This window comes from Triturus cristatus, chromosome 2_1 (genome assembly GCF_964204655.1).
Source record: "Triturus cristatus chromosome 2_1, aTriCri1.1, whole genome shotgun sequence".
In the NCBI taxonomy this organism is placed as follows: domain Eukaryota; kingdom Metazoa; phylum Chordata; class Amphibia; order Caudata; family Salamandridae; genus Triturus; species Triturus cristatus.
Window position 1 is genome coordinate 601,369,937 of NC_140581.1, and position 22,082 is coordinate 601,392,018.

The 22,082-nt window shown below is 44.5% G+C and overlaps 1 protein-coding gene across 14 annotated transcripts in view; it reads left to right on the plus strand.

Annotated features, from left to right (window-relative positions):
* Positions 1-22,082, plus strand: part of CAST (calpastatin) — a 564,844-nt gene that overhangs the window by 130,962 nt on the left and 411,800 nt on the right. For all 14 annotated transcript variants that reach the window (XM_085632507.1, XM_085632509.1, XM_085632510.1 and 11 more), the window contains exon 3: positions 11,224-11,322. In XM_085632507.1, the coding sequence (XP_085488633.1) occupies positions 11,224-11,322 (99 nt within the window). The remainder of the gene's footprint in view (positions 1-11,223; positions 11,323-22,082) is intronic.

A 22,082-nucleotide genomic window follows, 5' to 3' on the forward strand; every position in this document is an offset into this window, starting at 1 on the left:
CAAGCGTCCCCGCGACGCACCCATGGACCCTTCGTCTGCCGATCCTGCAACTTCTCCTGCCTCCGAACAAGCACCACGCCCACCAAGACGGACAACAGCAACCACCTCAAGTGCATCCTGATCAACACCCGCTCCATCCACAGACACGCCGTGGAACTCTGGAACCTCCTCGACACCGCATCTCCAGACGTCGCCTTCCTCACGGAAACCTGGATGAACGACTCCTCAGCCCCCGACATCGCCATAGCCATCCCGGACGGCTACAAGATCATCAGAAGGGATCGCAACAACCAGACCGGAGGGGGCATCGCCATCGCTCACAAAAGCACCATTCGCATCTCGACTGACTCCACCGACGCATTCAACACCGCCGAATACCTGCACTTCCAGATCCACACCGACCCCAAGACGACCCTCAGAGGCACCCTCATCTACAGACCCCCGGGACCACGCGCACAGTTCTGCGAAGACATCACGGACTTCATCAGCCCTCACGCCCTCCCCTCCACCGACTACATCCTCCTCGGAGACCTCAACTTCCACCTGGAGAACAACAACGACCACAACACGACCACCCTGCTGGACAACCTCGCCAACCTCGGACTCCAGCAACTGGTCAACACCCCCACCCACTACGCCGGCCACACGCTCGACCCCCTCTTCTCATCCAGCAAGCACATCACCTTCAGCCACTGCACCGGACTCCACTGGACTGACCACAGCTGCGTCCACTTCAGCTTCAAGAAGAACACGGTCCACCACCACCCGAAGCAGGTTCCCCACAGAAACTGGAGCAAGATCACCGTCGACCAGCTCACCACCTCCCTCAGCCAGAACCCACCGGTCAGGACAACGGACCCTAACACAGCAGCCCTCGACCTCACGCAATGGCTGACCTCCTGTGCCAACGGCCTCGCCCCACTGAAGAACCCACTCACCAGGCCCAGAAGCAAGAAGGCCCCCTGGTTCACCGACGAACTCAAGGACTCCAAGAAGGCCTGCCGCACCCTCGAGAAGGCCTGGCTCCTCGACAAGACCACCGACAACATGACCGCCCTCAAACTCGCCACCCACAGACATCACCAGCTCATCCGCACCACCAAGAAGAAATCTTTGAAGGAACGACTGGACAAGAACGCCCATGACAGCAAGGAGCTCTTCAACATCGTCAAGGAGTTCTCCAACCCCAGCACCGGCAACAACTACATCACTCCCTCGCAGGACCTCTGCGACTCCCTCGCCTCGTACTTCCACCGCAAGATCGCCGACATCCACAACAGTTTCGGCGCTCCACCCCCGCACCCATCGACCGAACCTACGCCCCCCGCCGCTATCCTCCAGACATGGACCAAAGTGACCCTCGAAGACACGACACGCATGATGAACACCATCCACTCCGGATCTCCGACCGACCCATGCCCCCACCATGTCTTCAACAAGGCCGCCTCTACCATCGCACCCCACCTCCGAGACATCATCAACGCCTCCTTCGACACAGCCACCTTCCCGGAGAGCTGGAAGCACGCCGAGCTCAGCGCACTACTGAAGAAACCAACTGCGGACCCGACCGACCTCAAGAACTTCCGCCCTATCTCGCTCCTTCCATTCCCTGCCAAAGTCATCGAGAAGGTCGTCAACAAGCAGCTGGCCGCCTTCCTCGAGACGAACGGATCCCTCGACCCATCGCAATCCGGATTCAGAGCCAACCACAGCACCAAGACCACCCTCATCGCAGCCACCGACGACATCCGAGCCCTGCTCGACAAAGGTGAAACAGCGGCACTCATCCTCCTTGACCTCTCCGCAGCATTTGACACTGTCTGCCACCGCACCCTAGTCCAACGCCTCAATGACACCGGCATCCAGGGGATTGCTCTGGAATGGATCATCTCATACCTCTCCGGCAGAACACAGAGAGTACGCCTCCCTCCGTTCCGCTCTGAGGCCACCGAAGTCATCTGCGGCGTCCCGCAAGAGCCCCACTCTCTTCAACATCTACATGAAACCCCTCGCTGCCATCGCACGCCAACACAACCTCAACATCATTTCCTACGCCGATGACACCCAGCTGATTCTCTCCCTCACCAGAGACCCCGACACAGCCAAAGCAGACCTACACGAAGGGATGAAAGATGTCGCCGAATGGATGAACATCAGCCGCCTGAAGTTGAACACGGACAAGACAGAAGTCCTCATCCTGGGACCGTCGCCCTCCGCATGGGACGACTCCTGGTGGCCCCCGGCCCTGGGCACCGCACCCAAGCCAACGGACCACGCACGCAACTTGGGCGTCATCCTGGACTCCTCCGTATCGATGACCAGACAAGTCAACGCCGTCTCCTCATCTTGCTTCCACAACCTCCGCATGCTCCGCAAGATCTTCAGATGGATCCCGACCGAGACCAGGAAGACTGTCACCCAGGCCCTCGTCACCAGCAGACTAGACTACGGAAACACCCTCTACGCCGGTACAACAGCCAAGCTTCAGGAAAGACTTCAGCGTATCCAGAACGCCTCCGCCCGTCTCATCCTGGACGCCCCCCGACGCAGCCACATCTCGAACCACCTGAGAGACCTGCACTGGCTCCCTGTCAACAAGAGGATCACGTTCAGACTCCTCACCCACGCACACAAATCCCTCCACGACCTGGGCCCAAGGTACCTCAACGACCGCCTGACCTTCTACACGCCCACCCGACAGCTACGATCCGCGAACCTCGCCCTCGCCGTTGTCCCTCGCATCCAGAGAGCCACCGCCGGAGGAAGATCCTTCTCCTACCTGGCGGCTAAGACATGGAACTCCCTGCCCGTCCACCTGCGGCTGACCCAGGACCACCTCGCCTTCAGGAAACAGCTCAAGACCTGGCTGTTCGAGCAGTAGCAGACCCCCTCCCCCAAGCGCCTTGAGACCCTTCTGGGTGAGTAGTGCGCGATACAAATTCCTTGATTGATTGATTGATTCAGCCCAAGGGAGACCCCTGGTGTACCTATGACATTGGTACCCTGGTACCATATACTAGGGACTTACAAGGGTACACTAGTAGGCAGTCTGGAGTGTACCTAAGTACCCACCATGTCCAATTTAGGGAGGAAGCACAGAGACTGGTGTCCTGATTAGTAGGATCCCAGTCAGACTAGTCACAAAAACATAATGACATCAGAAAAAAGTGGGGTGACCATGAGAGCAGATCCTATTTTCCTACAGGAATAAATACTGATTGTTTCCACAAAGTAGAGATGAGGCCTCATACTACTGTTTAGTGCTACTGAGGTCACTGTTAGCCCTCCCTTTGACTGGTTGTGAGCCCAGGCAGGAGTCCCCACTAGCTGGGGGCTTGGTTTATAAAAATAGCCCATGGGCAGTAAGGCAATGTTACTGAATTCGAGCTGTGTTCTCATGTGGACAAAAAACAAACTATTGACCAAATATAGAGAACTAAAATTAGCAATGATGCCATCCCCCTGCCAGTCCACTATGCCAGTACCAATCCAACTCACCCTCCTTGTCAATGGTATCTTAGTGGCCAGTGTGGGTCAGAAGATTCTATATCGTCCCAGCCAGTTGACAGTCATATTGAGTAGTTCTTCGTGTGTCTCCTTTTGACCTGTTTTTTAAACCAAGATCCCCTGCGAGGTATAGTACATATGGGCAGGAGGCAGGGGGCAGGCCTATGACTGGTTGCTTTTCCTCCTCATTTTCCCCAACATTGTCCCTTTGTCCTCTCCCTCGCAGGAGATTGGAAGGTCATACCTTGTCCTGTCCTCTGTAGAAGCCAGCGGCAATGGCTTCTTGACTCAGGATAGTGGTTTGGGTCGACCCACTGTTTGAGCATTTGCTTGATGTGCCAGGTATGGGCCTTGTAATGGAGGTAGGCAATTGGCTGCGGGAAAAGTCCAGCGCAAAATCAGGGTTGCACATCTGAAGTCCCGGGCTTTCCTGTGGCATCCATATCTGTCGGGGCTAAGGGGCAACTGTCCAGTTCCAGGGCTTCCCTTATCTTCTCGATATTTAATATAGCACGGTCTCTTGAATTCAAGTGCATAAGTATTGGCAACCACTCCACCTACAGTTGTTCAACTACCTTGGCCAAGACCTCATCAGTCAGGCACCTTATGTCTCCATTGACCTGTCCCTCCTTATCTGTCTCACCTTCCTCTGGCAACTTTGGACGGGCCATCTTGGTCCTAACTGTGGTCGCTTTCAGACGCTGGGGGATTGGGGGCTGGGAACGCCAGGTCACCCTTTTATTTGCGCTAAACCTTGATGAATACTTAAGGCGTTTAGCCCCCATCCGGGGTTGTGGGCTCTCGGACGAACAACACTCTTAGCCGAACAGGGAACCTTAGTATGGGCAAAAGAGGCCTGGAGTGATTGGTCAGAGGTAGAAGAGGATCTAAAGAATGCAGGAGGGCAGTGGAGTTACTAATAAGGCTCAACCCCACTTTGGCAGTGAGAGACAGCCTCCTTTCTGTATGTTCAGTTTCATTGCTAATGGCATTCATGGCTTGCTGTAGCATTTTATCAAATGAAGTGGGCATGGGGGTGTCGCCACACTCAACCCCCTCCCAATTTCCTCTTGCCCATGATATATCCAGCCTTTTCCACCCACTCCACTTGGACTGGTTGGAACAAAGTGCACATTTCACTCGTAAAAAATCAGCAGACCAAGAGGTTGTGGCCCAGCCCAGTCTCCTCTGGTCTCTGAAGGGCACAGATGGGCCCGCTCTTAGCCAGGTGTTCGCCCTGGCACACAACCGAGCGCGTCCCACACACGTTCTGTGCCGCAGAAAGACTTTTCAGCATGGCTGTGTTAGATTTTCCCCTCCTCCAACTGCACAGGTCTCTGAGGGATGGAGTTCAGCCCCATACGACCTCCCACAACAGTGTAGCAGGCCAGAAACTGTAACAAAATCACAAGGCGCGTTGCATGCTGCAGGAATACTTCTGTGCTTTTCAGCGCGCTGTGTGCCATTTTCCCCTCCTCCAACTGCACAGGTCTTTGGGGGATGGAGTCCAGTCTCAGACAACCTCCCACAACAGTGTAGCAGGCCAGAAACTGTAACAAAATCACAAGGCGCGTCCCTGCTTCAGGGTCTGTCTTTGTGGCTTTCAGAGTCTCCACTAGGAAGATGGGTTTACCTCTCGGATTCTCGCTCCTACATTGTGTAGCGTGTCTTTCAAATACTGATGAAGCCAAGACGTAGATTTATATGTGTAAGGTTGTCTTCTTTTTAATTCAATTGTGGCTTTGAGGGCGACAAATGTAGTTCTTTTAGAATTGGGGTTTGTGGTCTAATCTTTTAGCCCCTTTGAGGAGGTGAGCTGCTGCCTAAGGAAGGGCATTTATGGGTGCCAGAGTATAATTTTGGGTGACCTTAAAGTAGGCAATTTCCCTGTCAAGGTGGAAGAGAACAAGTGACTGCAGTGCTGTTTTGAAGGCTGCCTGCTGGATATACAGTTGTAGTTTCCTTAGTAGGAATATTTGAAATGGAGTGGTTTTTATGAGTTTCACAATATGAAGTACAATTGAGAGATTGTGGTGAATGTATTCGGCACAACTGAATATATTTTCGGAAGGTTTAAATGAGCAATGCAGGTGGCACAGGAGTAGGCTGATGCAGTGCACAAACTTTTCGAAGACTGCTCAGTTTTTCCAGGTGCTTCGCAGAGTGGAGATTCAGTTGTGATACATTTGTGCTGATGAACCAGCAACATTACACCTTTAAATGATTTTTGAAATGCTGCACGAACAACAGTTTTTAAAAGCAAGCTGTGTCCTCAGAGTGCATGCAGAAAAACCCGTTTTCCCATTGGCAGTGGTAGAGATCCTGGGCGCTCAGCCCTGAGGCAGGTGGGTGTGTACAGGTGGCGAGCCGGCTGCTGGTCTGGCAGGATAGGCAAGGATGTCATCCAAGGGTAGTGCGTGCATTACCAATGCTCCCCTGGCTGCAAGGGATTCACTGCTTACTTGTAAACGACAAAGATACCATCACTGATTTAGTAGGGGTTACTCAGCAATAAAGAGAACGAGTCACAGAGCTTTCTCAGGCTCTTCCCCGAAGATCTGGAACTCTCTCCCACCGAAAGTCCACAGAATCTCCTCCGCGGCTTCTTTCAAAAAGGAAGTACAAATAATCCTAATGAGCAAGTTCCTGCCATGAATGGCTATGGCTCGTCTGTTTTACTCACCGCCCCCTGATTACTTACTGTATTGGACTAACACCCAGTAGCGGTCCGTGGAGGGAGTTCGGTGGGGCAGTGTAGCGGAGCGGGGGAGGGGCAGGGTGGGGAAATATAAACACCGGAATATGGATGAACGGAGGTAAGTACACATTTAAATAAATAAAACGAATTCCTTTGCGCGCGCTGCATCGCAAAATGAGATGCAGCGCGCGCAACGAAATTCGTTTTATTTATTTGACTGTGTACTTACCTCCGTTCATCCATATTCCGGTGTTTACATTTACCCACTCTGCCCCTCCCCCGCCCCGCCTCACTGCCCCACCGAACTCCCTCCACGAGCCGCTACTGCTAACACCTGTGAAGCCCAGAGTCGTCTGCTATACTCATATAAATAATGTTTGTTCTTCTCCCAGTACACTATTGTACTAGCTAAATGTGATGTTGTTTGATACCCCCGCTCTCATTGTTCTTGATTGCATACTTAAATGACGCTGGTTTTTCCCTTTATTATTTCCTACCCTTCCAAAGTGTGAAGCAATCTGATACCCATCTGGGTCATGTCCGCGCTATACAAAGCTTTCTAAATAAATAAATAAATAAAACAAAATATTTTGATATTCTGAAGTCATATGAATAGATCAGTAAAGCGGTGAAAATTAATAAAATAACAATGATAGCTGGGGGGAATTAATGTGCAACACAGATGTCGAGTAATGATTAAAAATCTCATGAAGATCTTAACTGAATTAAACGTATCACCTCAGGCTTTACCCACACTTCATGATATTGCAGTTTCTAATTTAGGAACCATTTTACATTTTATACATACACTTTCTAAGCAGCCATTAACACTTTTCTCAATTTTACGTCATTTTTTACACATAGGCTTTTTGAAATAATGTACCAGCGATCACCCAGCCCATCAGGTTGTCTTGCCCATTGTGAAATGTGGATGCTTTACTTAGATTGTATTTCAGGTGGTTTTTTAACATTATACTATGGATGAAATGTACATGTTTTTGTGTGTATTGTTTCTTTTGTACAGTCAACATTGTTAGCGGTGTCCTGTTTAGTATTGTTTTATATATAGTATGTTTTATCATTGTGAATTCTCTTTGCCAATGTTTATATATGTGTGTATACAAAACAACGAAGTCAGTGTGATGTGAGCAAGGCACTTTTCATCAAAAAGGCATGGGTCTACGAGCTCGGAACCAACCAATATGTTGTTGAGAGAGACGCAGACCTATGAAGATAATACAAGTTATGTATAAAGCCCTCACTCACCAACCTGGTTGGTGACATGCTTCATCATCGGGCTCCACTGCCATCCCAGTGTGCTACAACGCCAGGTTACTGCGGAGCGGGGTTCATGTGAAGTGACAGTGAATATAAAATTTCCAATTGAGTCAAAAAAGTAAATTTAATAATTTCGCTAATTGGAAGAATTAAAAAGGAGTGGAGGTCAAAAAATAAAAGACCTGATTCACTCCATGGCGGTCAACATGTTTCTGCCTAAATGAATGTTCAACAGGCTTTCGTCAGGACCAGAGTGGGGGTGCAAAGTCCCGGTGGTATGAACGCGCTAAGGTTCACCCTACCGTGGGCTACTGTGTGAAAAATATATACAGTGAAAAATCCGCCAAGTAATACCGTGGTGGAGAGAAACAAGTTTATTTACGAGGCATAGCCATTCGAAGCCACATTCTGGACCCGGTGGCTTGAGGCGCTCCAGGTTCCGAACGGGTGCCGAGCAGCGAGGGCGGTGTGCCATATTGCTCACACCCCCTTCCCCCCCGGGATCCCTGAGGCTTCGAATGGCTATGCCTCGTAAATAAACTCGTTTCTCTCCACCACGGTATTACTTGGCGAATTTTTCACCGGGACTTTGCACCCCCACTCTGGTCCTGACGAAAGCCTGTTGAACATTCATTTAGGCAGAAACATGTTATTTGCCTTTGACTAAGCCAGTAAAGCGACCTATTGTGATACCTTGCCTCATGTATCCCAAAACTTACCCTGGAATTATTCGCTGTTCATTACTTTTAGACTATATATCGACAAAGGAAACACGAGGTACTTTATAATTATTATTATCTGATGACCTACTCTGACACACTATGGTGGTAGTAGGGTGTATTGAACCGATCAGATTGATTTTCACCATGAATTGGGTGCGTAATTAAATTTTTCTTTTGACACTTATAGCGCTGTATGTGCAGGATATTGCCCACTTAGAGATAAATTATATAAAAATTAATGCATATCTAATGAATTGAATTCAGATATATATCTTTTGAATTATCTTTATTAGTAAATTACAAATGATATTATATGTCCTTAAGCATGAGGTTTTCAAAGAGGCTCGTTTGAAACTGATTGTAATTTACATTGACTTATTACGTTGTAAGTTGTATGTATTACAATAGAGGTTATTTATTACTTCCAGCCCTGAGGAAGTCGCACGGTTTGACTACCCAAGCGACGAAACGCGTTGGGGATTGGAGAACTAAATAAGAATAAATGAAGAAAACAAAAGAGAAGGAGCCCTACTCATTTTTCTGCTGAAATCTTAAGGAGTTGCTATTGTATTTAATTGCAGAGTGTGTGCATCAATGTATTTTGTATAATAGTAGAGTCCATGACTGCTCCAAAGATCCGTGCCTAATGCACACGAAATAAAGCACTATGAGTCTACGAGTTTATTGCGTGAACTGCAAAAACAGACGTGTTTCGGCTGTCGCCTTCATCGGTGTAATCAGGCGTGCCGGAAACTGACATATTTTAAATCTATCTGGACACAGGCATTGCCATAAAGGATTCCAGTATGGCGTAGATTCATGACAAGTCTGTTAACCATGTTGATACCGGTGCACATATTGGTTTAATCATGTTTGTTTCTAAAGAGGCATACCGGGTACAAGACCATTCAGGGCATAATCAATAATGATAATAGGAATTTGAGCCTATATAGTGCAATATAGATATTATGGAATGTGTATTTGTGCAATGAAATGTGATATGTATATAGTTTGCATACTAATATGGCGATTCTGCTCACTCATGTTAAGTCCGCATTCATATATATATTTGGTAACGCGGTCGAAACGCGTCAGGCTGGGCACTTGCTTGATTTATATTTTTTGATGCACTTAATTCTGCAATAAAAAGGACACTTTGAAACTCCACATCGTGGTCCGTACCTGCTTTCTGCAGTGAATGGACACGGCAATAAGGACTGTGACTATCCCATACATGAGTGATATTCATTTTTACTAACTAGGTTGTTTCTGATTTACTTACTGTCGCATTCCGCCTATATAAGATGCAATGACATACAGTTAGATCATGTCCTAATACATACACTCGGACTCACCGAATCTCATGTTCACCCAGTAGTAACTGTTGAAAATATATAAACTAATAGCCACGTCACATAGCCAATTGTCCAAAGCATCCCCCCCTCTCTTTTCATCCATGCAGTGGTTTTCATGAACACTACTTCCGGTGAAAGAGACAGAAGGTACCAGCTTCCAGGAAGCCTTGGCGACCTAGTCCATGTCTTCCGTTGGTAGTCAGACTTCACGCGAGATAGCCAATCAATACACTTTTGTGCTGTGTTCTGCTATTTGACAGCAGTACACCTAAATCTTAGCTTTCCACTTGAAAGCTGTTAATTGCCAGCCAGCATTTTCACCAAAACTTTTTTTCAGACAATACTACTAGGCAGAATAAACAAATGCTGATGAAAAATTTGGTGGGTGATGAACGGTTGTCCCTTTGCTGCGGTCAGTGAAGTGTACAGCAGAACTCTGGACAGTGAATAAAAATAGCATTTTAAGCAGAATGACCGGTTACCCTGCAAACCCTTGTGTTTTAGCTCACGATCTGTAAGTTGCTTTCTTCCAGATGCATCTTAATACAGGTCGGTCACTCTGCAGAGTGTAAATCAGAATTGTAATGCTTATTTGTTCATCAAACCGTTCATTTCAAGCCAGTGATTCTGGTTTAAGAGTTGGTGCTCTGCAGCCTTTAAGCAAGGTTGGTCAATCAGACGTCAAGAGACTGCTGATGAAATAAACTGGACACCCTGAGACTCACATCCTTTCAGGCCATGTCTCTTTGTTCTTATCGATCTGATTATCAATAGTTCTGATAATGGTGCTTTCCCGTCACTAATTCTACGCTACCTTACAGCATGTCACCTTCCTCAGAGAATGTCGTCTCCAGGCTAGTGTGTTCTTTGGCATGAACCAATCTGGACTCACCACCTCTTTAGGAATCACATCTCCAGTCACTTGCAGTGTAAATAACATATTCACCATGGATAACTAGAGCTGGTTGAACTGGTTATGTTGGGTTTGTTGACAGCCGGCACTGTCTATCAGGAGGCGATGGAACAATAGCCAATGAGTCCTGTAGTTCTACAAAGAACAATACTATAGGTATTGTTTACTTTGACATCATAGGATACAGCTCATAACCACAGGTACCCAGAAGACACCCCTTATATCTGACATACATACAACAAGACGCACACTTTACATGCGTCTCAGGTGCACAAAAGTGTTGTGTGAATTTAACTGTGGGTTCAACATGTAGAGCTCAGCTCATGTCAAAATACTGTTTCTGTGCCTCTCAAAGCTTTGTCTGAGGCATCTGCATGTCTTGGCTACTGTTACCCTCTACCCGGAGCCTTCAGTTAAAAAGGTAAAAATATGATAGCCACTGCTTTTATAATGTCACGATAGGTTCATGTATTGAAACATAATCTCAAATCATCACAGGCTTCCAGTACGTGTTTTACATCAAGCACAAGTTGGTGATAATGTTTTCAAACCACTGCATATGTTGCCGCTTGGTGATTTTCTAGACTAGACTACACATGTTTTTTTATATTATTTGCCCTTTCAATGAATGTATTGCCCTAATGTTCCTTTGTTATTATTATTGTTTTATTTTCTTTGCAACATCTATGTGTGCCCCCATGATAAAGTCAAGAAAACAAAGACTGACCATGAACATGTATCTCTTTGTAGAAAAAACCTACAAGTCCCACAAGCCCCACGAGTCCTACAAACCCTGGCACCAGTCAAACACCAGGAGCACAAGCAAGTGGAGCGGGTGCTGCAGCAAAGGTAAGACTCATTTTATAAAGCATCTGAGTCTTACTATGGTACACAATAATGCTGATTTTTATACTTAGGATCAACAATGTATTGAACTGCAGAGGCACTATCCTGTGCTGTTCATGAATGGGTTGTTCGTCAATTATCTAAGACGCAAGTCTCATCTCTCTGACTCATGTCTGCTGAGAATTTACATCACACACCCAAACAATCCCAACATTTAAACCAAAGCTTCATTAAAGGACATGGTTTGCAAGCCTCAAAAGAGGTGACCGGTGAAAAACATGGAGATCTGTTCAACCTATTTATCATGGAATAATTAATTTTTGCTAGTTTTTCTAAAATCATGACTTTGTCATGGAATTTAGAGGCACAGTGATTCAAGCTCTAGAGCCAACAATTGAAATTCCAATAATGAATTGCTTTAGAATGTTATAAAGGAGTATTTGATAGACCACTCTATGGCCTCATTGCCCCTAATTTTAAATTGAATATACAAACTTGGTAATGAAACCTTATTTGATAGAGAACGTTTCAATCAGAGAAAATTTCCAAGAAGATATAACAGATGGGTATGTACGTTTCAAAATGCGAAAGATGACTTGACTTACAAGCGAATGAAATCTGAAACTTAAATATTTATGAAAAGAAACAGAAGAACATAAATCTTGAAGCATCAGGGAATTTGAAAGTTTTAGTTAATGTGATAAATGTAGACATGCCTTAATTACGACCATTGTGCTAGGATCCTGGCAGAGGTTTCTGCAGGTCCAATAGGGGGGGAAGATAATGTATACATACAGGATTCTGAGATCTTAGAACTGATCTCCATAGGAGAAGGTGAGAGTTTATATTTTCCTGAAATCCAAGTAGGACAGCAGGCCCTAATAGTTTACTGAGGTGTATATTGGGCTGTAACCCAGATTAGTGTGCAGCCTAATTATGTCTATTTTTACATGGATTTTCAAGTTGGAAGACCCTGACGCACGGCAGTGGGTAAATAAAACCCATACTTATAAACGATTCACGTACACACCATCTGTCACTGACTAATGTTTTTTTTCCGACACCATAACAAAATCTTCACACAAATCATCTTGTTACTTTTGAGTTTTTTGGCCGATAATTCACCAAATGACCGCAGTGAAACAAGCAGGATTTTAGCCATTGTGTTTCACAGTTGATAATTCCTGGTGTTGTGGAGGTCTTTAAGAGGCCCAGTGAGCATTAACGCCTTATATTGCTGTTTTGCAGACTTTACGGCAGCTATCAATTCTAATTGGGGAATAAGCTAAAGGCGCTGGAAGATAATCTTGGACCTGTTATCAATTATACAGCTCTTGCCCTCTCAGAATTGGGTACATGATCAAATAAAATTATCTTGGAAATTAGCTGCAAAGATCCCCATCAGGAATTGCCTGGTATTGGCCTTTTCATGCAGATTATTTTGTAGATTTGCCTGCTGTGCTGATCTCCTGTAATTCATTTTGTCCTAAAATGGGTTAAGCATACATAGTACAATAGTACATGCAGATAATCGTGCACTGCTGGACTTAACCCCAATAGGTGTGCATCACATGTCCTTGGCTCTGCAAGATTATAGTGTAGCTGATGATCTCACTGTGGTCAAGGCTAACACCAGGATACTGGTGTTTTGCAAGTGGATGACAAGAGTAGATCAGGAATGTAAAACTGCAGGTTGCAGAATCTTATCTAGACGTAATATTCATTAGATCTTTCTCTTACGACACCAATGTAAACAATGTGGGCATAAAAGCAACCGTCAACTTATCGGGCTTACATCATTTATTAGGCTCTATTGCCTCTAATCATTGACACTAGTGAGAAGAGCGATAAGATCCATGCTGAATCTCTAGATGTATATAGATGCCCTATGTTAGTGCTAAACAGAATGATCAAGCGCCAGGGATCAGAAGGGAAAGTGCTTAAACAGAACTCTCAGAAGATATGATGATATACGTAAAAAGAAAGTAACCCGCTGTTACTGCCTGGGAAGAAAAAGTAGAGCTATTATCTTTTTTCCCAGAATGTCTGGTTGGTCTTGAATGAATCTGTCTGCTCTACGTTTAAAGCCTCCGATGAGTGGAACAACACAAACAGACTAGCAAAATCTATCTTCACTCTCTTGCAAAGTCTTCCAATTTCCAGGGATTGAACAGTGACAATAAGGCAAGTAAAGTTATACTCTGAATTTAATTTCCCACTTAATTTATGAAACAAACACAGCATAAATTGTGGGAAAGAAATCGATAACCCACTCACTCCACCTCTTAGGTAATGTTACCTGATAAAATATTGACAAGAACTCCCAGGACTGAAATTAAGGTTGCAGAGCCTTAAATGAAGGGTGTGGGAGCAACTCCGGATGGGCAGTTAAATGTTACATGGAGGGGTCAGTGTAGCTAATGCCTATTTTTTGTTTTTAGAAGCACTGATGATATCTGTGATCCATCTATTCTGATATATCTTGGTCCTTTTCCTTCAAATGTGCTGTTACTACCCATTAGGATTCAATTGTTGTTTTAGTTGAACTGAGCTCTTTTTGAAGCTGGAATATTGCTGGGAAGGATTTTTATGACTGATAAAATATTTGCACTTTAATGTATACATATATATGTGCATAATATATGTAATTGTTTTATAAAGCAAGTAACCTTTAAGCACATTTTAAATTATGTGTGTATATATCGATATCTATATATATATTCACTGAAAAAACCATAGGTTTCACACACGTTATAGTTAGGAATTAGCATTTAAAAAACCTTAGAAATTCAATGAAAAAACCAAAGGTTTCACACATGTTATAGTTAGCTGGACATTTCACTCGTAAAAAACCAATGAAATTTCCCCGTTATAGTTAGTTCAGCTAACTATAACTCGCGCGCCCGCAATGCACTACTGATGACGTCACATATTACATCACTCATGACATGGTCACTGACATCACTCATGACATCACTGATGACATCTCAAATGACATCACTGATGACATCACTGATGACATCATCCTTGTGATTGTGTGTTTTTCTGAAAATTAAATATGTTTTATATTTATGTATATCTCAAGGTCAATGGAAGAATAAATTGGTATTTTTAGTGTAACTGACTGATTAAGTGTATCATAGTGAATACATGGCTTACTGAGTAATCTTTAAATATGAAAATATCTGTATCAGTTTCTTACTTTGTGTATAAGTGGCTGCATGGGTTGGTGAGTAGCTACATGAGTGTCTATATAGGTTATTAGTTGGTTTTTTGTCAGTATGAGTGTCTGAGTGTCTGTATGGTTCGGTGGGGGGTATTACGTAGTGCATAGGTGCATGAATGAGTGACTCACTATTTGTATGTGTTGAAGACAGCATGTGTGCAGGACTGTATGGGTGGATGAGTGTGTGCATGGGTGTGTTAGTGAGTGAATGACTGTCTCAATAGTGTCTCCATGAGTAACTACATATGTTTTTAACTAGTATATGTGACTATTGGTGTATATAAGTGAGTATATGTGAGAGTGAGAGATTGAAAGAGTTCCTGTATGAATAAGTATGTGTTTCTATAAGTGATTGTTTATAAGACTAAGTATGTGTAAGTTTCTGTAGAAGTAGGTGTGGTGGTGTGTGTATAACTGTATATGCAAGTAAATGGATGTTTGATTCTTTATTAGCATGAGTGACTATGTGTGTGAGTAACTCTATGGATGAGTGGCATTGTGTAACAGGATGTATAGGTGTATGAATACATATGATGAGTGAGTACATGTATGAGTGACTGTAGAGGACTGTTGGTGAATGAGTGGATGTGTATGTGGTTCTTAGAATTACTGAATAGGTTGTTGTAACTGATATTGATATGTTCATTATTTTGAACATTTTAGTTTCTATTTTTGAATGTGTGTATTAAAGGTTATATTAGGGGAAGAAGAGGTCTGCTACTCTTTCACAAGGATGATGTCATCAGTGATGTCATCAGTGATGTCATTTGAGATGTCATCAGTGATGTCATGAGTGATGTCAGTGACCATGTCATGAGTGATGTAATATGTGACGTCATCAGTAGTGCATTGCGGGCGCGCGAGTTATAGTTAGCTGAACTAACTATAACGGGGAAATTTCATTGGTTTTTTACGAGTGAAATGTCCAGCTAACTATAACATGTGTGAAACCTTTGGTTTTTTCATTGAATTTCTAAGGTTTTTTAAATGCTAATTCCTAACTATAACGTGTGTGAAACCTATGGTTTTTTCAGTGAATTTGCAAGGTTTTTAAAATGCTAATTTCTAACTATAACGTGTGTGAAACCCATGGTTTTTTCAGTGAATTTGTACGGTTTTTTAAATGCAAATTTTTTTTTGTCATTTTTTGTAAGCCTTTGTATAAAATAATATATGTACTATATCCTGCATTATGGAAAGGTTTTTTTTTTTTATGCATTTTTTTCCGTGCGCGTACGGTAAGCTGACGGTACGCGCTTCGTAGGATACGCGTATGGTAAGCTGACGCTACGCGCTCTGGACGTCATTAGTACAGCGCGCCTACGCGATACGTGCGTGGCGTACGCGTACACCCGTAAGCAACGTCGCGGTTACGCAGGGGCGTGTAATGCGCATGCGCGAGTGTGACGTACGCGCTTCGTAAGCGCACCGTAAGCGTCACGTGCGCGCACGGTAGGTCATGTGACTTACAAAGAACACTTTTTATTGGTTGAAATTACTTTCACTTCCAGAAACTTCCCACACCACACCCATTCCCCTCATTACTGCTTGAAAGAACACTTTTCATTGGTTGAAACTACTTTCAGTTCCAGATTCTTCCCACACCACACCCATTCCCCTCATTTCTGCTTGTGATTCTCTAGGAGCAGGAGCTGGATTGACATTGGGATACAATGGCAGAACAGCAGACCTCTTCTGAGAGTGAGGCTAGCAGCACCACCATGATCCAGAGAAGGAGGAAACAAAAGACTTCTTTTGTATGGGAGTATTTCACTTTTCCAGAGGGGGAGAAAAAGGTGAATGCTCAATTGGTCACTTGCATACTTTGTGGTCGTGTTTTATCAAGAGGAAATCCAAGGAAGAAATATTCCTTTGGAAATCACTCTATGAAGAGACACCTCCAGGACAGACACCCAAGGACCTTTGCTCGACATACTGGAGAAAACTCTTCAGTAAGTCACCAGAGCCCAGCCTCAGATGCTCAGCCGAGTACATCATCGGCAGCTCAGCTGAGCCCTTCCTCTGTTGTTGGAGCATCACCTTCTTCTTTTCCTGTGGACACCAACCCTCGATTTGGGAGGGTTGAAATGAGGTGTACAAGATGTGGTGGTCTTATTGTTTTTGGGGAGATCAGTCTTCCCCTTATTAACAATAAGATAGACCAGCATGTTTGTAGACGCTCATAATACTCCCATTCTTTCTTTCCTCCATCCCTGTATGAACCCAACGGCTCTTATAAGAGCCAACCTTACCTCTCAACTTTTTTTTATTTTTTCTTTGAAACTTTTTTTTATTTTTTTTTTACCGTACGCGCACGGTAAGCGTATTTTTTTTTTTTTGTAAAAAAAAAAAACACTAAAAATCACTTACCACATCTCAAGATCCTTGAGAAAAAAATTAACTAATTTTTAAAAATCTTTTTGAGATAAAGTGGAAGAAAGAGACCTTCTAATTTCTCATGTTTTCACATTAGTCACTAAACGAAATTTCTTTGCCATTTTGAAAGCACACTTACTACTCTTTTTTTTGGCAAGTGATAAACACTTTTACAGACTGACACATTTTGAATCCACTTTTCAGATTCTTAAAACAGCACATGTCCAAACTGCTTTTTCAGACTAGCACCATGTGTAACCTGGCTGACTGCCTACACTCCAGCAAGGGCAACCAGCCTTACTGATGCTGTATGTATTTGCATTACTGAGTCCAACCTCAAACCCTTAAAGTATTCTTTATTTTTACCAGTACACCTTAATTTATCTTGAAAACATAGTCCATATTATTTTACATGTTCCTCACATTTAAATTTCTCCCAAAACAGAAAATAATAAACACAACTTCAACAAAAGGAATTCCATTTCTATTATTCATTTCTTAATTTATCATATACATCCCCTCTCAAACTCTAAACTCACCTTTAAAATTAGTTAGCTGTGAAAGAAATGTGGCACTCAAACAGCAGATTATCAGAGCCAGGATCTCTGTTCTTTACACCTCTCTCCTCTCAGCAGAACCAGATAATGGCAAACTTTCCCTCTCTTTTTCCACACATATACATGTTAATTTCAAATCTCAGTGCTTCCCCCTTTTTAGGTCTCGGCTGCGAAAGGCTGCGCTTGCGCAGTCTCGCTCCGAGATTTAATGAGTTGGAGTGACTTTGAGAAGAGGGGCTTGCACCCGCCCCTCTTCTCTCCTGTTCTCCATTGGCTGGCCTCTTAAATGCTGGCCAGCCACTGGAGAAGAGGTCCAGTCACTCCGTTGAAGCCCCGTCCTTTTCGGATCGGGGGGCGTGTTTTTTGCGAGAAGTCTCAGGGAGGAGACAACAGCAAAACACGCCCCCCAATCCGAAAAGGACGCTCCCTTCCTCCGAGGCATTTTCTGTTGTGCCTCGGAGAAAGGCGGTGGTGTCCCGGCGTTGCTCCCTCACCTGATCTCTTTATTCGGATTCAGCTGTTTGTGTGCTTGCTTTGGTGCGCGCTGATGCGTGCCGGAGTGAGCTGTCCTATCTGGGTGATTTACGCCTCTCTAATCCTCGGGCGCGGGTCTCCTTTATAAATATCACTCTGGACGGCAGGCAATATGCCGCGGTAATTAGTGCATTTAAAGCAGGTCTGTGCTTTGAAGTGCCCGTCCTGCCTGGATGGGTGTGATGGGACCACCTTCATGGCTCTGTCTGCCCAGCGAAGGCACAAGACATACCCCTGTTTCACTGTCCTCAGAAAGCTGTCCACTCCGCTCACTCTGCACGCCTCGCCCCCGCAGCTCCCCTGCATGCCTGGGAGAGAGGGCGGCCCCAGCAAACCCCTGCATTCCTCCAGCGCACTTCAAAGGCGCAAGGCAGGTACATCCGCTGCGCTCGAGATCGGCTCCAGTTCCAGCAGGCCCCGGGACGCTGGCAAACAGTTGTTCATAAAGGCCTGAAAGGAAAAACTGAAGTGTTACAAGCTAAGCAAACACACGGAGCCGATAGCAGTGCAAGTATTCACTTCAGATGTTCCTGTCCAGCGACCACATGAAAGAAGCGGAATAAAGCTCGCCAGCAGTAAAAGGGAAAACTAGAGCACGCACTTTAAAAAACGAAACGAGGGAGCAGTTTGTAAATGGCCTCTGTGGCTGTAAATCAAATATATCTGTCCTTTGGTAACGTTGGTGATGCCTCGTGCAGCGCCGCAGCGGTTCACTGTTGACTTGTTTAGGATAATAAACGTATTTAACCAGTGAATGCAACATCTATCCCCTCAGGAAACATTTAGGAAAGATTTGTGAAGAAAATACTCGTCAATGTTTTTGCAAAAACCACAGAAAATATTACTTAATACAACTTATTTGCGAGTCCAGGTAGAGTATTCAAGAAGGTGCTCTGACGGGGGTCACTCGGCGCAGAATGGGTGAATAAGGGACAAGTACAGATGAGGGAGACTCATGACTCTTGATTCCAAGAGCTATTTTCAAGAGTGGGGTCAGAAGGGTCTATGTTTTGTCCATAGTCGATGGCGTTTCGACCTCTTGGTTACTGTGCGGTCATCATCAGGACTAGGGGGACGCAGAAGTATTAGTTGAGCACAAAATCTAAAAGGAAGTTTATAAATTAAAAAATAAAAAGAACGTAATGGTGGTTGGTAAGCTAAACAAGCATTTACAATGCAACGGTCTCGGCATTGTTAAAGTTAGAGCTATTGGAATTGCTCATGACATTATTTTTGTTTATGTTTTTAAAACATGTAAAGAAACGGCATTGTTATTTACAATGTCAATAGCTTAATCTGTGTGTGGGTGCAAATGCACTAGGTCTCGCATTGGAGAGTGATTAAGCTATTGACATTGTAAATAACAATGCCGTTTCTTGAAATGTTTTAAAAACAAAAACATAAACAAAAAAAATGTCATGAGCAATGCCAATAGCTCTAACTTTACCAATGCCGAGACCATTGCATTGTAAATGCTTGTTTTCAAATGTAATCACACATTTCTATTGGTTGAAAACCAACCCTTTTCCAAAAGTACCCTTCCCCCAACTTGACTTCTGCCTAGTACCCTTCCCCCAACTTGACTTCTGCCTGCTACCATAGCAACAGCTCATGGAACACTGCTGTGTGGAGTTAGGTCAGAAGTTCGCCAAACAATGTTTCAATTCCACAGAGCAAGAGTGCTTGACTTTTCAAACCTAACAGCAAATCCAAAGTACTGTTCTTTGGTAACACATTTTTCTGTACCAATACAAAACATGCTTCTATTAATTTACACATACAGCCTAGTTTTTATTCTAGAATGGTATGAAACAGCCAATCAGTTCTTTTTTTTATGAAAAAAATAAGTATTCCTCCATTTCCAAACTGTCTTTCATTTCATTTTCCCATTCTACTGAATTACACCTCCTGAGTGCATCCAGATCTCCTTGGAAGATGTTCACAGTGTGGATTGTAGGGCACAGCTATGTCTTCTGGAGTGAAAAGTTTGCAGAGAAAACAGGTATGGTGAGAGACCTTGCTTTGCCAAATGTAGACATTAAATGGATTGGTCAGAGAGGGTTAAAGTGGCACCAATTGATGCCATTGGTGAAATCCTTCATGCAAATCCAACACCCTGACCTCATAATAGTGCACTGTGGTGGCAATGACCTAGGCACTTTGACTGGGGTAGGTCTGGAAATGCTTATGAAGGACACCTTTGCACAACTGTTTTCACTTTTTCCTAAAACTGCCTTTGTGTTTTCTAACATATGCCAAAGGCAAAAATGGAACTGGTCCAATCATTTCTGTCCGCAGATTGACAAAGCAAGAAAGCACGTCAACAAATCTGTTTCTGCTTTCCTCCGTGACTATGGTATGGGTTCCATTTACCACAACAACTTGCGTTACGACATGCAAGACATTTATAGAGGAGATGGTGTGCACTTCAATGATGAAGGGAACAGAGTCTTCCTCTTGAACCTTAGACTCTGCATCGGTACTTACTTGTAGGTACCACTAAAAAATCACTTCATAAACACAACGGCTCTTTTTAGAGCCCCCTAATATCTAAACTCTTAAATCTGAATTTTATTTCTTTTTTTATTTTTTTTTCTACCGTACGTGTACGGTAAGCTTACCGTAAGCTTACCGTACGCGTACCCCGCGATTTTTTTTAAAAAATAATAAATGTTTTCTTTGAACTTTTCTGTCCTTCTTTGACCCCCTTACAAGTGTTAGGGGGTCTGTAACTCTCCTCCTTGCCCCCTTTTCAAGATATCACTCTTTTTTTTCTGAGTGAAACACACGAAATGGCGGCCGCCGCTTCCTGGTTTTGACCGATTCGAATGTTTACTAAGATCTAACAGCCAATCAGAATCGCGCTCGCGCACGCCACCGTACGCGCACGGTAAGCGCACGGTAAGCGCACGGTAAGCTGCCACAGATATATATATTGATTTAAAGGCTATTTTCTCAGATTCTACTGAACAGATTTACACCAAACCTACAAAAGGCACTTCCTTGACCTAGGGACTACCTCTCTGCCAAATTTCAAGTAATTCTGTTCAGCCGTTCGGGCTGTAGCCCTGTCTAAAGGTCCTATGGAAAAATGCATGGGAAAAACGCGTTTTGGGACCCCCCTTTTATCTCAGCCCCCGCTTGACGAATCCCCCCGAGACTTTCAGGGTAGGAGCGGAGCGTAGCGCCCCACCTATTTTGAAAAATTCGCGAGGATTCGTCGACCGGCGCCAAAGTTATTCAAAATAGAATGTTGCGGATTTCCTATGGAAACGTGGTCCTAACAATAACTACCTACTGGCGACCGCCAGTAGGTAATATATATATAAATAAATGTCTTTATTTATTTATAGATATAGATATATACATGCATAATTTAAAATGTGTTTAAAGGTTACTTGCCTTATAAAACAATTACCTTGAACAATTCAAATTGAATTTAGTACAGATCTTATCCAATTTACAAACCCCAGCGTTTAATCATACATGATGATGAACCAGCCTGTCATGTTACACATATTACATGGGCTATGAGTCCTATCTTAAGAATTACACATTTAGGTGCCGATTCCGATCCTGGAAAACCGGGTACGAACGGTCGGTCGGAGCGTTTTCTCCGTCCGACTCGTACCCGGGAAAAAAACATTACAAACATGGAAGTACGATTCGCACGGAAACACCATTTCCGTACGAGTCGTACAAAACACCGACCGACGAAAATATACATACGAATGTGATCCGGGAATGCTCCGACGTGACGTCGGGACGCTCTCAGACAGCGTTTCACGACCCAGGAAGTACGAATCGAACCGACAGCAGTCCGGACGGCAATATTTTTACGGCACCCAAAAAGTGCCGGAAAAGCGAAGTACGCCGTGAAACGACCAGACTAGGGGGCCTGGTACGCGCCGTACCCCCCCCCCCCCCAGCCCCCGTGAGTACGCGCCGTACCCCCCCCAGCCCCCGTGAGTACGCGCCGTACCCCCCCAGCCCCCGTAAGTACGCGCCGTACCCCCCTAGCCCCCGTGTACGTACGAGTCAAACCCCCGTGTATGTACACCCCCCCGTGT